General features: G+C 34.7%; 2 protein-coding genes across 2 annotated transcripts; both read right to left on the bottom strand.

Moving 5' to 3' along the window:
• Positions 1 to 2,109: 2,109 nt before the first annotated feature.
• On the bottom strand, positions 2,110 to 5,495 carry LOC126666164 (mitochondrial uncoupling protein 1). The gene is made up of 9 exons (XM_050359157.2): positions 5,199 to 5,495; positions 4,653 to 4,871; positions 4,485 to 4,563; positions 4,204 to 4,337; positions 3,999 to 4,097; positions 3,808 to 3,912; positions 3,415 to 3,489; positions 2,817 to 2,903; positions 2,110 to 2,445 (listed from the first exon to the last, which is right to left on the bottom strand). The coding sequence occupies exons 1-9, from the start codon at positions 5,280 to 5,282 to the stop codon at positions 2,410 to 2,412; spliced, it is 918 nt and encodes a 305-aa protein (XP_050215114.1). The 5' UTR covers positions 5,283 to 5,495; the 3' UTR covers positions 2,110 to 2,409.
• A 2,197-nt stretch (positions 5,496 to 7,692) lies between these two features.
• LOC126664504 (neutral ceramidase 2) lies at positions 7,693 to 13,510 on the bottom strand. The gene is made up of 9 exons (XM_050356909.1): positions 12,874 to 13,510; positions 11,927 to 12,135; positions 10,821 to 11,177; positions 10,385 to 10,649; positions 10,005 to 10,260; positions 9,773 to 9,898; positions 9,292 to 9,355; positions 8,914 to 9,083; positions 7,693 to 8,418 (listed from the first exon to the last, which is right to left on the bottom strand). Exons 1-9 carry the CDS (start codon positions 13,212 to 13,214, stop codon positions 7,867 to 7,869), a joined length of 2,340 nt encoding a protein of 779 aa, XP_050212866.1. The 5' UTR covers positions 13,215 to 13,510; the 3' UTR covers positions 7,693 to 7,866.
• Between the last annotated feature and the right edge of the window lie 195 nt (positions 13,511 to 13,705).

Below are 13,705 nucleotides of genomic sequence, written 5' to 3' on the forward strand. Positions count from 1 at the left end.
CCACCGTCCGGTGGGTCTGTTCTTCAAGAACAGACCCACCGTCTGGTGGGTCTGTTCCGTTGGCTCCTCGCTTGAGGAGCGTTGCTCCTCAGGCGAGGAGCAGGTGGGGAGGAGCAGAGCTCCTCCTCAGAGAAGAGGAGCAGCTGCTCCTCTTCTCAGGCGAGGAGGAGCTCCTCCTCCTCGCCGGAGACCTATTTTTTTAAAAAAAAATTAATTTGTTTGTAAAAATTATAAAAAGGTTCTCCATTTTTTTAGTTAATATTGATTTGATATATAAAGTTTTAAATAAAAAGAATTATTATTATTATTTTAGACTATTTTGAGTTAAAAGAAAAAATTTTAAAAAAATTTAGGACTATTTTAAACTTTTTTACTATAAAAAACCACTTTGCCAACCAAACCACTATTCAAAACCGGAGAGTGTAGTTCACTTTCTGAGGTGAGAGTGGGGAGGGGGGTTTTTGACCAAAAATACACAAGTTCAGGGTATAAGTGATCCTATTTCTCAGCTTTGGACTTTTTTGATACTTTGACGCAAGTTCAGGGGTGAAAGTGATCCTTTATTCCTTTTCAAATCGACTTCGAACGGTGCGTTTTACTGTCCTCCGGCCTCTCTCTTTTTTTTTCGGATAAATTTCTCCCACGGTCCCTGACATTTTGCCTATTTCCTACTAATGTTCTTTTGTTTCATTTTATTATTAAAATATCCATGATATTTAAATTAATGTAAAGAAATATCCTTTCCGTCAATTTGTATCGACTTCAAACTGTGTCGTGGGAATTCTTTGTGAACGTGCATGGAAAGTTACACGAGAAGAGGTTGGAAGTTACCTCTTGAGGTTGAAAGGCTATAAACAGACAGTGGCGGAACCAGGACTCCATTTTAGAAGGGTCAAAATTTTTATGTTCGGCTATTTAGGGGCGGTTATAACCGCCCCAATGAGAATAAATCTATTTTTTTTATAAAAAATTTTTCCGGCGAGGAGGGTCGGCCGACTCTCCTCGACCCTCCCTATTTCCGCCCCTGTAAACAGATAAGATTCATGGCAGCTTACCAGCACGTTCCTCTTGGATACTATGAAATGCTTAGAGTAAATCTTTGATATTGTAAACACAAAAAGATATAAAAGGTTGTAAAGTCAGAGGATGAACATTAATAAAAGATACTATGAAATGCTTGAAGAGAAACTTGCAAAGCCGTATAAGGAAAGTTGTGAATATGCAATATGAGGTCATGCAACGTGAAAAACAATTTTGGTATGAAGCATGAAGACACCAAATGTGGGTAATTGAGATTCAAGAAGCTGAGAACTAGATCTAGAGATTTAAGAGCGATTTATACAAGTTTTGAAGAGATTTTAACTACCATTACAATCATTATAAATAGAAAAATACATCAATAACCCCGATCAAATTCAAAAAACACCCAACAACAAAAAACGCTTACAAACATTCGTATTTTCTTTACTTTTGACATTTTAATTCTCGATTATTTAGCATAATTTGGAATATTTATTATAAGGTTAACCAAATTCACAATCACTTGTTCGAAGTCAAGTTCACACGCTTCTTTTATAGAATCCGCTTCCTGACACGTCCGCAATTTACACATTCATTGTTCGGTTACTTGCTGAAATAGAAAAACGCTAACAAATACATACTGCGATTTTGCCTCCTGCTGTTATAATTCTAGCTTTTTTTATTGATTTTATTGCTTTAATTGCTGCAAATATAGATATTTTTTTTGTTTTAGTTATGTTGAGAGCATGATTATACTTTGTGAATTTGATATATGTGAAAGCAGTGTAACGGTCTGCGAATTCAGGGTGCTTACTTTGAACTTATAGCAATCTGGTGCTAGTAAACTAAAATTTAAATGGACAGTAAAATAAAACAAAATAATGGATGGCACCCGTCACTCCGCCACGAGAACAAAGAAAGCCACATTATCTCTTGGCGGCTTTGCTTTATAGAATTTTCAATTAATATAAAACATAAACTATTTCTATTATTTGATAGGACAAAAACCATCATTATTCGATATTTTATTTTTAGATGAGGCAAAAGTGAGACCATTTTTACTCAAACACATATTGCTAGAGTCTCTCGTAAAAATAGAAGAATTAAGTCAATTCTAATTCGTCTGCTAAAGTAATATCTTTGTTTATTTGTGGCTTCCACTACATCAGCGATTAACAGTAATCAAATCCTCAGAATAAATTATCACTAAAATTCCAAAATGGTGATTATTTTGAAGCTTTTCAAGCATGTAAAATTCCCCCTGTAGGGGACTTCTATCAAAATTTGTAAAAGATAAATAAATCGTCCAATGAGGAAACTTATTAAACTGTTAACTACTTCCATTTGTCTCCATGTCCAGGCATGCTGGCTCGACTGCTATTCATAAGCTCACGATGATTCTAAGTCTCTGACAAATTTCTTTGCCTGTTAATAATAAGATCAGGAAAATTAGAAAACAGAGCATGCTATTTAAACATTATCATGATTGGGCATTTTTTTAGCAAGAATATATGCTAAAACAAATAACTAAGAAATATATAGCAGATGGAATCAAAAATGTTGAAATGGAAAATGGCGACATGATATTTTTTAAAAGAATAGTTTATAAATATAGAGTTTAATTTTAAAAAGCAGTTTCGAAAACGAAAACAAAGCACCGAAACATAGGAGTTCAAAAATTTTGTGCAACAAGCTGGTAAGAAGTTGATATTAGTCTAAGAATCACATTAAAAATCCCAATGGCTAAAACAGAAGAAAATAAATTCTTGGTCAATAAAGACTATTTGTGATCATACCTGTTCTAAGGTTAGAAACATGATCACATTCCAGGATCCTAGTCGCCCAAAATTTGGGATAAAACCCTTGTAGAAAGCAAGAGGTCCCTGTAGATGTCAATACCATATATTAACTTCAAGAATTTAGTTTCAAATATTCTCAAAAAAATAATAAAATGAATCAAGTATCAAATAAAAAAAATCACAAGAATCTCTATATTTATGCAAGGAATTTTCTGTCCAGATAGATTTTATTTAAAATGAACAGTTACTAAAATAATAGATACAAGGGATTTCATGTTCATGTAGTAGGATTAAATAAAATGAAGATGTTATATAACCAGAAAACTCAAAGCAGTACAACTCTCCCTGAAACTTATAAAGGGCAGTACTGAATACAAACATTTCCTCCCTCTTTTTAATTTGTAAAAAAGATTAGTTTTTGAGAAAAAATCTAGAATGTTAGTGGAAGTGAATGAGATGAACTGAAAAAGCAACAGTTCGTACCCAAATCCCATATATAGAAATGTTAATCCAACTATTTCGTTCATCAAGGTGCATTCACTCGGGTATATAGAGAATTATTTTTAAGGTGTATAGAGTTAAGAGACAAACATACATCATTCTTCAGGGTCTTAATGAAGCAATCAAGTGTATTCTTGTAAGCAGCATCTCCCATCATTCGCGACTTAACCTGCCAGATACCAGAGCACAACCAAACGGTTAAAATGGTCTAACACATCATTTAATCTAGAAGAGTGAAGACAAAAAAATAAAGTGAATAATTTATCAGCAAGATGTCCTATAAGCTACGTGTATGCTAAAGTTGGAAAACACCGAATATTAATAGGTAAAATCATAGAGTTGTTGGTTCATTAATAAAGATGTAAGGTTCCTTCCATAGGATATGAATAAATGCCGAAAATTAAATAAATAAATGATAGACACATGAAACACCAACCAACTACAGTCTTATTTTAAATGAGGTGCGATATGAGTGCAGATAGTATACCACGTCTACTGGGGAACCGATACAGACAGCAAAAAAACCTGCGCCGAGCCCAGCAAAAAGATGAGTGACAACATTATCAGTGAATCCAGGAATTTTCAGAATGGTCTGCGTTTGAAATTAGTTGCATTAGAAGTCAATAACTATAAGAAAACACATGACAGCAATAAGATGAGAAAGGTGTTGAAGTTCACCTCTTTTATTTGATCATAACTGGCAAGTTCAGCAGCATTTATAATAGCATTTCGTGCGATATTAGGTCCTATCCCAGTCCAAAGTGCACCAACTCCTTCCTAATATGTACAAACCGAGTAAAATAGTTATTATAGAGTGATTAATCAAATCAAGATAAAGAATGCATTATTCCACAATTTTATATCATCTGGATAGAAGGACAACCTGCCTTGCAATCGTAGAATAAGCATTTAAGGCTCCAGAATATCGCCTTGGCACACCAGGGGCTAATTTTCCTTCAGCTTGAAGTCTAACCTTTACGAGATCAGTTGGATTTGCAATAGAAATTCCTACAGCGCCTGTATAACGAGAAAGCTATGCTTAAAAACAAAACTTTTAGGTAAAAAAAGACGCTCATTTTTATGACAAAGAAAACTTAATTCACTGATATGAAAGTAAGTTGACAAAGAAAACTTAATTCCGAAACGCCTTTCCAGTAAACACACCAGTAGTAAGTGCAGCAAGAATTTTCTTAGACAAAGGAACATCTCCTACATGATCTTTCCCCACATAGAAGTTCCTAACCTGTCAAGCAAGTAAATAAACAAATAAAATTTTTGTTCAAATAGAGCATTCAAACTAACTCAAAGCTGAGAGAGAACTGGAGATATTACAGGCTCATATAACCCAATTCTCAAGCCACCAAATAGGCATTGCCGGTGCAGCCCCGGTATTATGCCTTTCCAGAGGGATGATAGACCTTCTTCCCTAGCAATGGTACCCACTGTACCCAACATACCCTTGTATTTAGGTAAGCCCAATCCATCCCCAGCAACAGCTTTCTTCTGGAGTTGGAGTCTAACTTTTGCAGTGTCCAGAGGAATTGTGCATATCTGCAGTAAATAATTAAGCAGATTCAGCCTTTTATTTCTGTAAAAACAGTTACTGTTGAGCCATAATTTAAGAAAACTGATAAGAAAGTAAAACCAAATTGTACAGCAAAGGTTAAAGTGAAAGAATGAAAGAAACGACAATGAATCAGTAATAAATGACAAAACTGTAACTATCAAACAATCACACAATTTCAGCATTAATGAATCGTCAAAATTTTGAACAAACAAAAAACAAATTAAAAACTTGGATCATTTAATCATCACACTGAAAATTAAATTGAACTGAATCCAAAAAAAAAAGGCGATCCGAGAGGAACATTGTTTTACCTCGGCGAAACAAGCGGCGAAAGCGCTACTAGCGAAAGTTCCGGCGAAGGAAATATCAGAACCAGCGTTGCTAGCAGCTACCATGTTGAGATGATGATCGGAGAAGAGAAATGAAGATTTAAGAGAGAAATTGAATGGAGAAGAAAGTGGGTTAGATAAAGAGAGGAGATTGGTGCAAAAATGGAATATTGGGAAGAGTGACGATCACCAATTGGGTCTTTTCGATTTGATTCCCCGGCTCTAACAGTTGTTGTTGCCTTCTGTTCTTCGTCGTCATTTCTCATTTATTTTGTTTCCCACTTGGAGCTCGTTGTCCCATTTTACCAATTCCACTTTTTAACCCCAACTATTTTAACCTTTACCAAAAAATTACTACTACTTTTTATATATGAATATTAATTTTAAATAATTTTTTTCTAAAATATATTTTAAAATTAGGTCCTCTATTTAATATTTTTGTATAACCCCACTTAAAAAAATTAGACTTCACAATAACAAATAATCATTTTACATCATATTTAACTATCTACAATAATAAAACTAAGGCTGCGTTTGGTTCACAGAATGGAATCGCATGAAATAAAATAGCTATTTCATGAGAAATAGAATAGCTATTTTTTACTTTTTAAAAAGAGTAATTATTCTACAAAATCATGAAATAACAATTTTATGGAATTACTATTACATCAACCAAATCGGGGAATAACTATTCTGTACGGAATAACTATTCTATTCCGGACATATTTCATGAATCAAATATAGCGTAAGGATTAAGTCTTATAATTGAGAATTATATTGGAAACTGACAGTAATAAATTATAATACTCTCAACTCTAAAGTAAATTTTCTTCCAACTTATACGCTATTTTAAAAAAAAATCATTTATACCCCTAAGATTTGTTTACTAGATCAAGTGAACTTTTAGCATCTGAAAAAATTCAAATACCCCTAATGTCTTTAATAGTGAACAACTACCCAATTTTGACTCATAAATATGACGTTGGAGGCCTGGTTGTTCACTTTTTAAGACGTTAGGGTATATTTAAATCTTTTCGAACATTAAAGGCTTACTTGATATTCGAGTCAAAATTTAGGGATATAAATGACCCTTTTTCCTTTAAAGAAAGACTGCTCTCCAAATTTGTCTGCACAACAGCGGCATATGATCCTCTTTCATGCTCAAAGCTTGCTTATGAAGCCATACTCTATTATTACTCTGTTGAAGAATAAGATGTCCAACTTGGTTTTGTTCCAAAAAAAATGGACAACTTGGTTGGAGGGAGACAATGTGCTCTATCCACGGGAATAACTTTTACCTACTCATACACCACAATTCATACACAAATGACATCTAAATTTTTATTACTTTTACGCTTTAAAATTGGTATTGGTATTTGTTCGCGTGAAAATATTTCCAAACTCGAATCTTTGAATTTATAGATGGGTACCGTGTGGATTGATGCTTTAACCGGTTCGGTCCGAAAAGTTGAACAGGGTTTGATTTATCTAAATTAAAACATTAATCTGGAGGTTAAGAAACCCAGGCGAGATTATTGTTTGAACTACCTCTACTCCTAAGTTAACCAACCGCGGGGGTTGGGGATAGAAAAGCGCAGGGCTTTGAAGTTTGTGTTTGATTGATAATTTGGGTTGTAGAGAATACAAACCTAAAGCTAGCTATTTATAGGGGACAAACCCTAAATAGAAAACCTAGTCTAATGAGATACAATCTCTTATTTAGATAAATACTAAGCTAAATAACAAAGATAATGACTAAAAATAAGATAATGACTAAAAAAGATAACTATTAAGTTAAGATAAAAATAAAAGGATAATTGATGGCTTTTGGGCTCAAAAACCCGAATTAGCCCATATGAGCTCTTTTTGGGCCAGTGTAAACAGTATTTTATAAGTATATTTTAGGATTTGATAATTCACATATATAACATTTGGTGTACACACCTACAATTAGGGTTGACAGTTTCTACAATGATGCTATATGAAGTTAAGTGGGTTTGAATTGAATATATATATGAGTGTAGATTATAAAAGGATCAATTCATATAAATACCAAAAAAAGAAAAGTTTAACTGGGTTTAATCCGCTTAACCCGCAACAACACGTTCAAATCCGTTTAATTGATTGTGCTACTAAATTACTCGTTAAACATAATTCAAATATATCCATATAAATATGTCAAATCTTTAAATATATCTATTTTTTAATGCATTTTGTTTAGTCTTTTTGAGGTTTCATTATTTGAAAATTCATTTCTATATTAGTGTTTTCCGATATCAAAATTAATTAATATTGATATATTAATATATTTTATTTATTATTTAAAATATATTTTATGTTAACCAGTTCAAATAAATTTTACGTAAACTAGCTATGATCTACGTATTATCACATGTTTATTAGTAAATGAGTTAAACGGTTCGTGTTTTGTTAACTTGATAAGCACGACGTGTTCATATTTAGAATTTCAACATAATTATTTAAATGAGTTGTGCTCAGATTCATTAAATGTAAAGTATATGTATGTGTTTACATGACATCTGACTGTGAACCACAACATACTGAAGCAAACAATCATCTCATTTTTGCATACTCAACACACAGCTGAGGCTAATTGAAAGATGAAATCACACAGTCAATGTCTTCATCTCTATATCAGTACTACAAAGGCACTTGAAGATCCTGTGAAATGGCTAATCGAACCAAAAAGTGCCTTTGCAGCACCAAAATGTCTTATCCTGTACACACCAGAAACCGCTGTTTGCGGGATTCGCCATTCTATAGTCGCGTAACTCTGCGGGCTAAGTCGTGCAGGTCTTGACCACTTAAATCGCAGGCAGAAGTCGTCGTCATCATATGCTGGTACCCATGTCTTCTGGTTCTGGAGAATCTCAACCAGAGCAAATGTACCCTCTGTCATGAGGTCATTCCTCGGACAAGCTGACTGAAACCTGACAGAAACCGCGTCGCCTTTTTTGAAGGTTGAGTTAAATGGAATGTCATTTATAACATCTCCAAAATTTGCATTGAAAGGGGTTGCATCAAGAATAACTGGGGGTAGTAAACTGATTTGCTTGTCAAGGAGATCTGGAGGCTGTGGACCTGGTTCAACAGGTTGGCCGGTTACGAGTGCTGCAGCTAGTTTCTTGAACTCCTGAATGTAGGCGGCCAGTGTGTGTGGACCATAAAGGGTGGAAGCTCCCTGTGCGAAAAAAACAAATAATAAAGAAAAAAATGAAACACGCACAGAGGACTCACTTGAGATCGTAGATTAGTTCGTTAATCTTCGGAACATAAAATATCAAGGTGACTTCTATGAAACAGAGGTTACTCCACATTAACAATTAAATTCATCATTTTAGAATCGCTATCATACTAGGTTGTACGGAAATGGATATATTATAACACGAAAAGTTGAAACAAAAAAGGCGAAAGAATTTTTTTAAAGAACATGCTTTAAATATAAAGTTTTGGAGTTTTCGAAGCCTTTCTGATAACAGAAATGAAATGCCGAAATGTAGGACTCAACAAGTTTTCGTGCATTATAGCTGCCTCCATGCTAATATATTTTTGCTGCCATTTCTATTATATTTTTTGCTCGTTTAAAGTATACCATAAACGATTGCTAAATATCATGAAGATTGATAGTTTTACCAAAAATTAATAAAGGAAAAATAGTATAATAGATAACACAGACCTCATATCTCTGGACCTTGTACTCCTCAAATGTGGAGACATACTGTGAGTAAGTATTTGTCAGTCCAGAAATGACAATATGAACATTGCTGTTAAATTCTTTACTTCTTGCAGAAGTGAGAACCACTTTGACCGCATCTCGAAGGCGCCTGCCAGCCATGGTAGTAAACTCTGCAAAGCAGTCTTGAATTAGAGATACAAATTGCTGAAAGCAACATAATTTTGGAACACAAATAGTTTGTCTTCACAGCAACCTGGAGGTTGCATGCTACTGATAAAAACATCTATAGCCAAACATGTTTAGTGCATTAGCACTAAAAGCCCTTTAATAAAAAATGTCAAGGGAAAAAAATAACAATTAACAGAAAGGGAATTTTACCAGCCGGAACGTTGAGAATGACAAGTTGCCCTATCCGCAAGATTTGAATCGGAAGAATTGAGGGCTGCGAAAGGGATGTAAATATGAGAAATATTTAACCCTTATTGTTTACTAAATTCAATGTTCATCAAACTTAACGCCTGTTATTTTAACTCGCCAAATTTCACAATCTAAAAGTATAAATAAAAATATAACCATACAAGTTCTGAAAAACCACTTGAAAATTAAAAATATTGTGGTCAAGACTAACATAGAAAGGCTTATCTCAGTTGTGATCAAAGTATCATACCACCAGCAGAAAACCACTACAATTATAATTATGCAACTCGAAAACTAGTTTTCGTAGTTAAGTTGTCCAGATATACATATATATTTTACCAATTTCTTTCTTACATAACTACTCATACAGTAGTAATTTAGTTTTGAGTTTTTCTTCCACCAGATATAATATTGAAACTTGCGAGCTATTTTAGGTACTTACTGCCCAGTCATATGGTTCCTTCATTTCGCCAGTGTCGAGAAGAATGGGCTTTGGGTGCTGACAACTAATTTGTTCCTGGCCTGGTGTTTTGAGAACATTCCTCACCAACTTCCAGAAAGGATTTCCCTGAAAGAGTTCAACAAAAATCGTAAAATTCAGGAAGTTGATGCATTTCGTATTAACGAAAGTTATGGCAATATGTCCAACAAAAGTTCATAAGCGTCCGACTTGCCATGTCATCCCCTTGCTTGAAATCAAAAGCTCCAGGACCGTCAGTGGTTCCTGCGGCAAAACCAAATCCCACAGAAGCAGGACATGTTTTTACAACCTCACTACCCAGTGAGACATCAAGGTTTGAGAAGTCCAAATAAGCATGTCTATACTGTATCTTTCCTTTCAGCTGCTCAGTTGCCTTGTTAAACAATTCAACAGCTTTTCTGAATTGCCTTTCTCCGATGATTCTTGTACTCTCAAATTCATCTGGGTGACTACAAAATGAATAAGAGAACCAGTTTTGGATGGCAAATAAGTTATAGATTTCCCATTTTAGGAAGAAAAAAAAACTGAATAAGTAAGCCAAGAAAAAAACAGAAAAGAGTTGATAAGATATACCCTGGACCCCGGCCATAGCATAGTTCATTCTTTCCATTGCAGGTACTATGATTGAAATCACAAGGTAATCCAGTGTCTGTGCAGAATGCGCCTAGAACATTCGGGCTTACATCACCACAATTGCTTTGACAGAATGCTGACACAAATTGTGGTCTATCTACTTGCCGCATAGAATTCCTCACACGTTTTGCAACACTAAGAAGCCTCGTTGCAGGGCGGCCCTGAGAAGACTTAAAGGAGGCAGCAATTTCCATCAGCTCCATACCTGTTCAGATAGCTATGACTATAAATATTAGGTATAATACCATGTGAGAAATAGAATTATAACATTCTGTAAAACACATTACGGAACTTTGACTGCCCAATTCAAGTTAGCTAATATCCCAATCTAACACTCTATGCATCTACTTTAGTCAAGAACAGAAAATTAACTTACGATTCTCATTGATATTAGGGACAATGCCCGAGACTCTTCGAGTGATTCTCTGAGATCCAGATTTATTAGCATTTAGGTTGGCATAATAATCAAAAAGGCCATCTTTTTTAAACCAGTCTTCCATAAATCGTGCGGCAGCTCCTTTGTTGTCACCACTTATCAATGAGTTTGTCCGACTCATAGACGTTCCATGAGTTGCAAACCAATTAAAGCTGCCAACTGGCCCCCATTCATCATCTACAAACTTTATAAGGGTCATATCTTTATCAACATCATACTTATATTTACTTCTCTCAGCTGCAGGATTGTTGAGATAAGCACTAGGGCTGCGGTTTACACCAGCATCTAGTAGCTCTCCTGCAAGATCATCATACAATAGTATAAACATTACTACTGAAGAAAAGTTTCAGACAACTGTATGAATATCTAAATAACCATGGTACCACATAAAAGAAAAGAAAACAGCTAAATCTCAATTTGATTAATGGACAACAAGAGATGCTCATTCTACTCAACTTTTACTCAGTTCAGGGAAAAACATTTTAGGAACTGCTTAATCACTAATCAAATTTCATCATCTAATTCAAACTACAATTACCATCTTGTCATTTTCTTCCTCTAGCAGTTCATTTAAGAGCCACAAATAGTGTATCAAAGTTGACATGCCGATCCTGACATACAAAGTGGAAATGCAGCCTAATGATAAGATGAAGAGTATCTTTAAAAGGTGCAATGGACATAGTGCAGATATGCAGTTTCAACATGCTAGTGATAGATTGATCACCAGTAACTAAATACACTTTATGTTGCTATAAAAATTTCATTATCTGTAAACTAATTTTCCAGATTCGGACTTACTAGTCTCATTTTCTTCTATACGGTAGTTAATGAAAGAACTACACTTTTTGGCTCAGCAAAACACATTTCTCAAACCAAATACATAAAAGAAAAGAAAACATCTGAAATTAGCATTAACAATTCATTCCTCTACCCGATCTCAAATCATGTTCTCATCTTCCTGTGAGTGATTTAACTTAGTAGACAGCATATAATCAAGCAGCAATGCGGAAAACAACAAATACAATGAATAAGAGTTTCATGCTCACCTTTATTTACAAAAATCGACCCTGGACGAAGATTTTCATGAGCTTGAATAATGCTTTTCTCAATACCATCGACAACAGCATCAAATGACTGAGGGACAAATCCAAGTGATGTTACAATATATACAACATATTGGAGATAGCCTCCAGGCCCAGCATGAGTGTGAGTACCACTTATTGCAACATTCTGCTCCGTATAAAGATCCCCATATCTGAAAAAAGAGAAAGATATGACATGAAATTATTGTAAAAACAATAACATCGGACATCAGCACCAATCTGGTAGCTGATCCAAATATCATAACCAACTCCAAGTGACAAAAACTGCAGAGCAAATGTAAGATCTCAGAAGTAAATGTCAGATTGAAAAATCCTTTTGAAAGATAGGCATATAAACTAGCAGCAATAGGGGCAAATCACAATCAGTCACTCATAAAATTAATGTAAAGCATTACTAAAGTTTATGTTTCTAAGCTGAAAAAAAATTGATTGGTTGTAGTTTAAATTTTCTCCATTGATTGGTTGTAGTTTAAATTTTCTCCATTGACAATAGATCATCAGTTCTAAGGGCGTAATTGAATTGAGTGAAAATATTGTCAAATTCGAGCTCCACACGACTCTAAAATTCACAACTCAAAACTCGAGTGGAGCTCGAGCACGGTAGAATAATTAAAGAATCAAACTCGACTCTGTATGCATATATAAAAATTAAAATTTATTGTAAATACATTAATTATAAAGAATAAAAAAATAAATTAATCAAAACTGGATTAAATTAGAGCATATGGAGCCAAGTGAGCTCAAACTTCATCCAGTAATTGACTCAAATAGCTCGAACTCAAGTGTGACTCCATTAATATGGAGTAGAATTCGAGTATTTTCCGAGTCAATTCTGAATAGTTGACGAGTTGACTCGACTTGGTCACCCCTAATCATCACTTCTGCCTTACCTTGCCTTCAATCTCTCGAGCACTTTAATGGTAACAATCTGTGACGCCATACAAGCATCAAGATTAACATATGCCACCCTGTTTCCTTGAGGTTCAGCAACAATAAAAGTCCGAGCTCGCAACCTGAAGTGAACACCGGATGCAACCTGTTCAAGATTAGCATACCCCATCATATTGACATCCGCAGCAGGCCCAGTTATGTCATAGCTTCCAAATCCAACCAAATAATTAGAAGCTGAAAAAGTTACTCCACCCTTCTGTAGTAACAGTAACATAAGACTCAAGAACCAAACACGCGGCGGTGGCCATATCTTGCCATGAGAGCTCGTAGTCATATCCATGAAGTAATGAGCCTGAAGATTACCAGTGTCAGAATTTTATAGCGAGGGAGTAAAGAAGAGGGTCGATCCAGCTATCAGCATTTATAATGTTCATAAGATATTTTGAAAAGTCTGTCTGGTTGATTGGCGGGACCGAGTGAAGAAAACATTGGAAGACTTTGATTTTCGAGTCATCGATGAAGCTTGTTTGTTTTGGATAGATGCGCATGATTGTAATGGAAAGACAGTGCGCCATATTTAAATTTGGTGGGTTGAAGACTTGAACTGATTGTAGTTCACATAGAACAGAAGCTCCTTAATGTTGGACGCGTGGCTTATTGCTGAAGTTGGTGTGGTTTTTATCTTAAATTCTACAAAATCAAAATTAAAAATATCCCTCCTCAATTTCACCAGAAGAATGAGACACACTTTTTGATTTTGATAATGGATTTTTTTTTTATCCTAAGTGGTTTTTGATGGTAAAATATTTAAAATAATCCTAATTATTTTTA

Source organism: Mercurialis annua, linkage group LG1-X (genome assembly GCF_937616625.2).
Source record: "Mercurialis annua linkage group LG1-X, ddMerAnnu1.2, whole genome shotgun sequence".
Taxonomy (NCBI): Eukaryota; Viridiplantae; Streptophyta; class Magnoliopsida; order Malpighiales; family Euphorbiaceae; genus Mercurialis; species Mercurialis annua.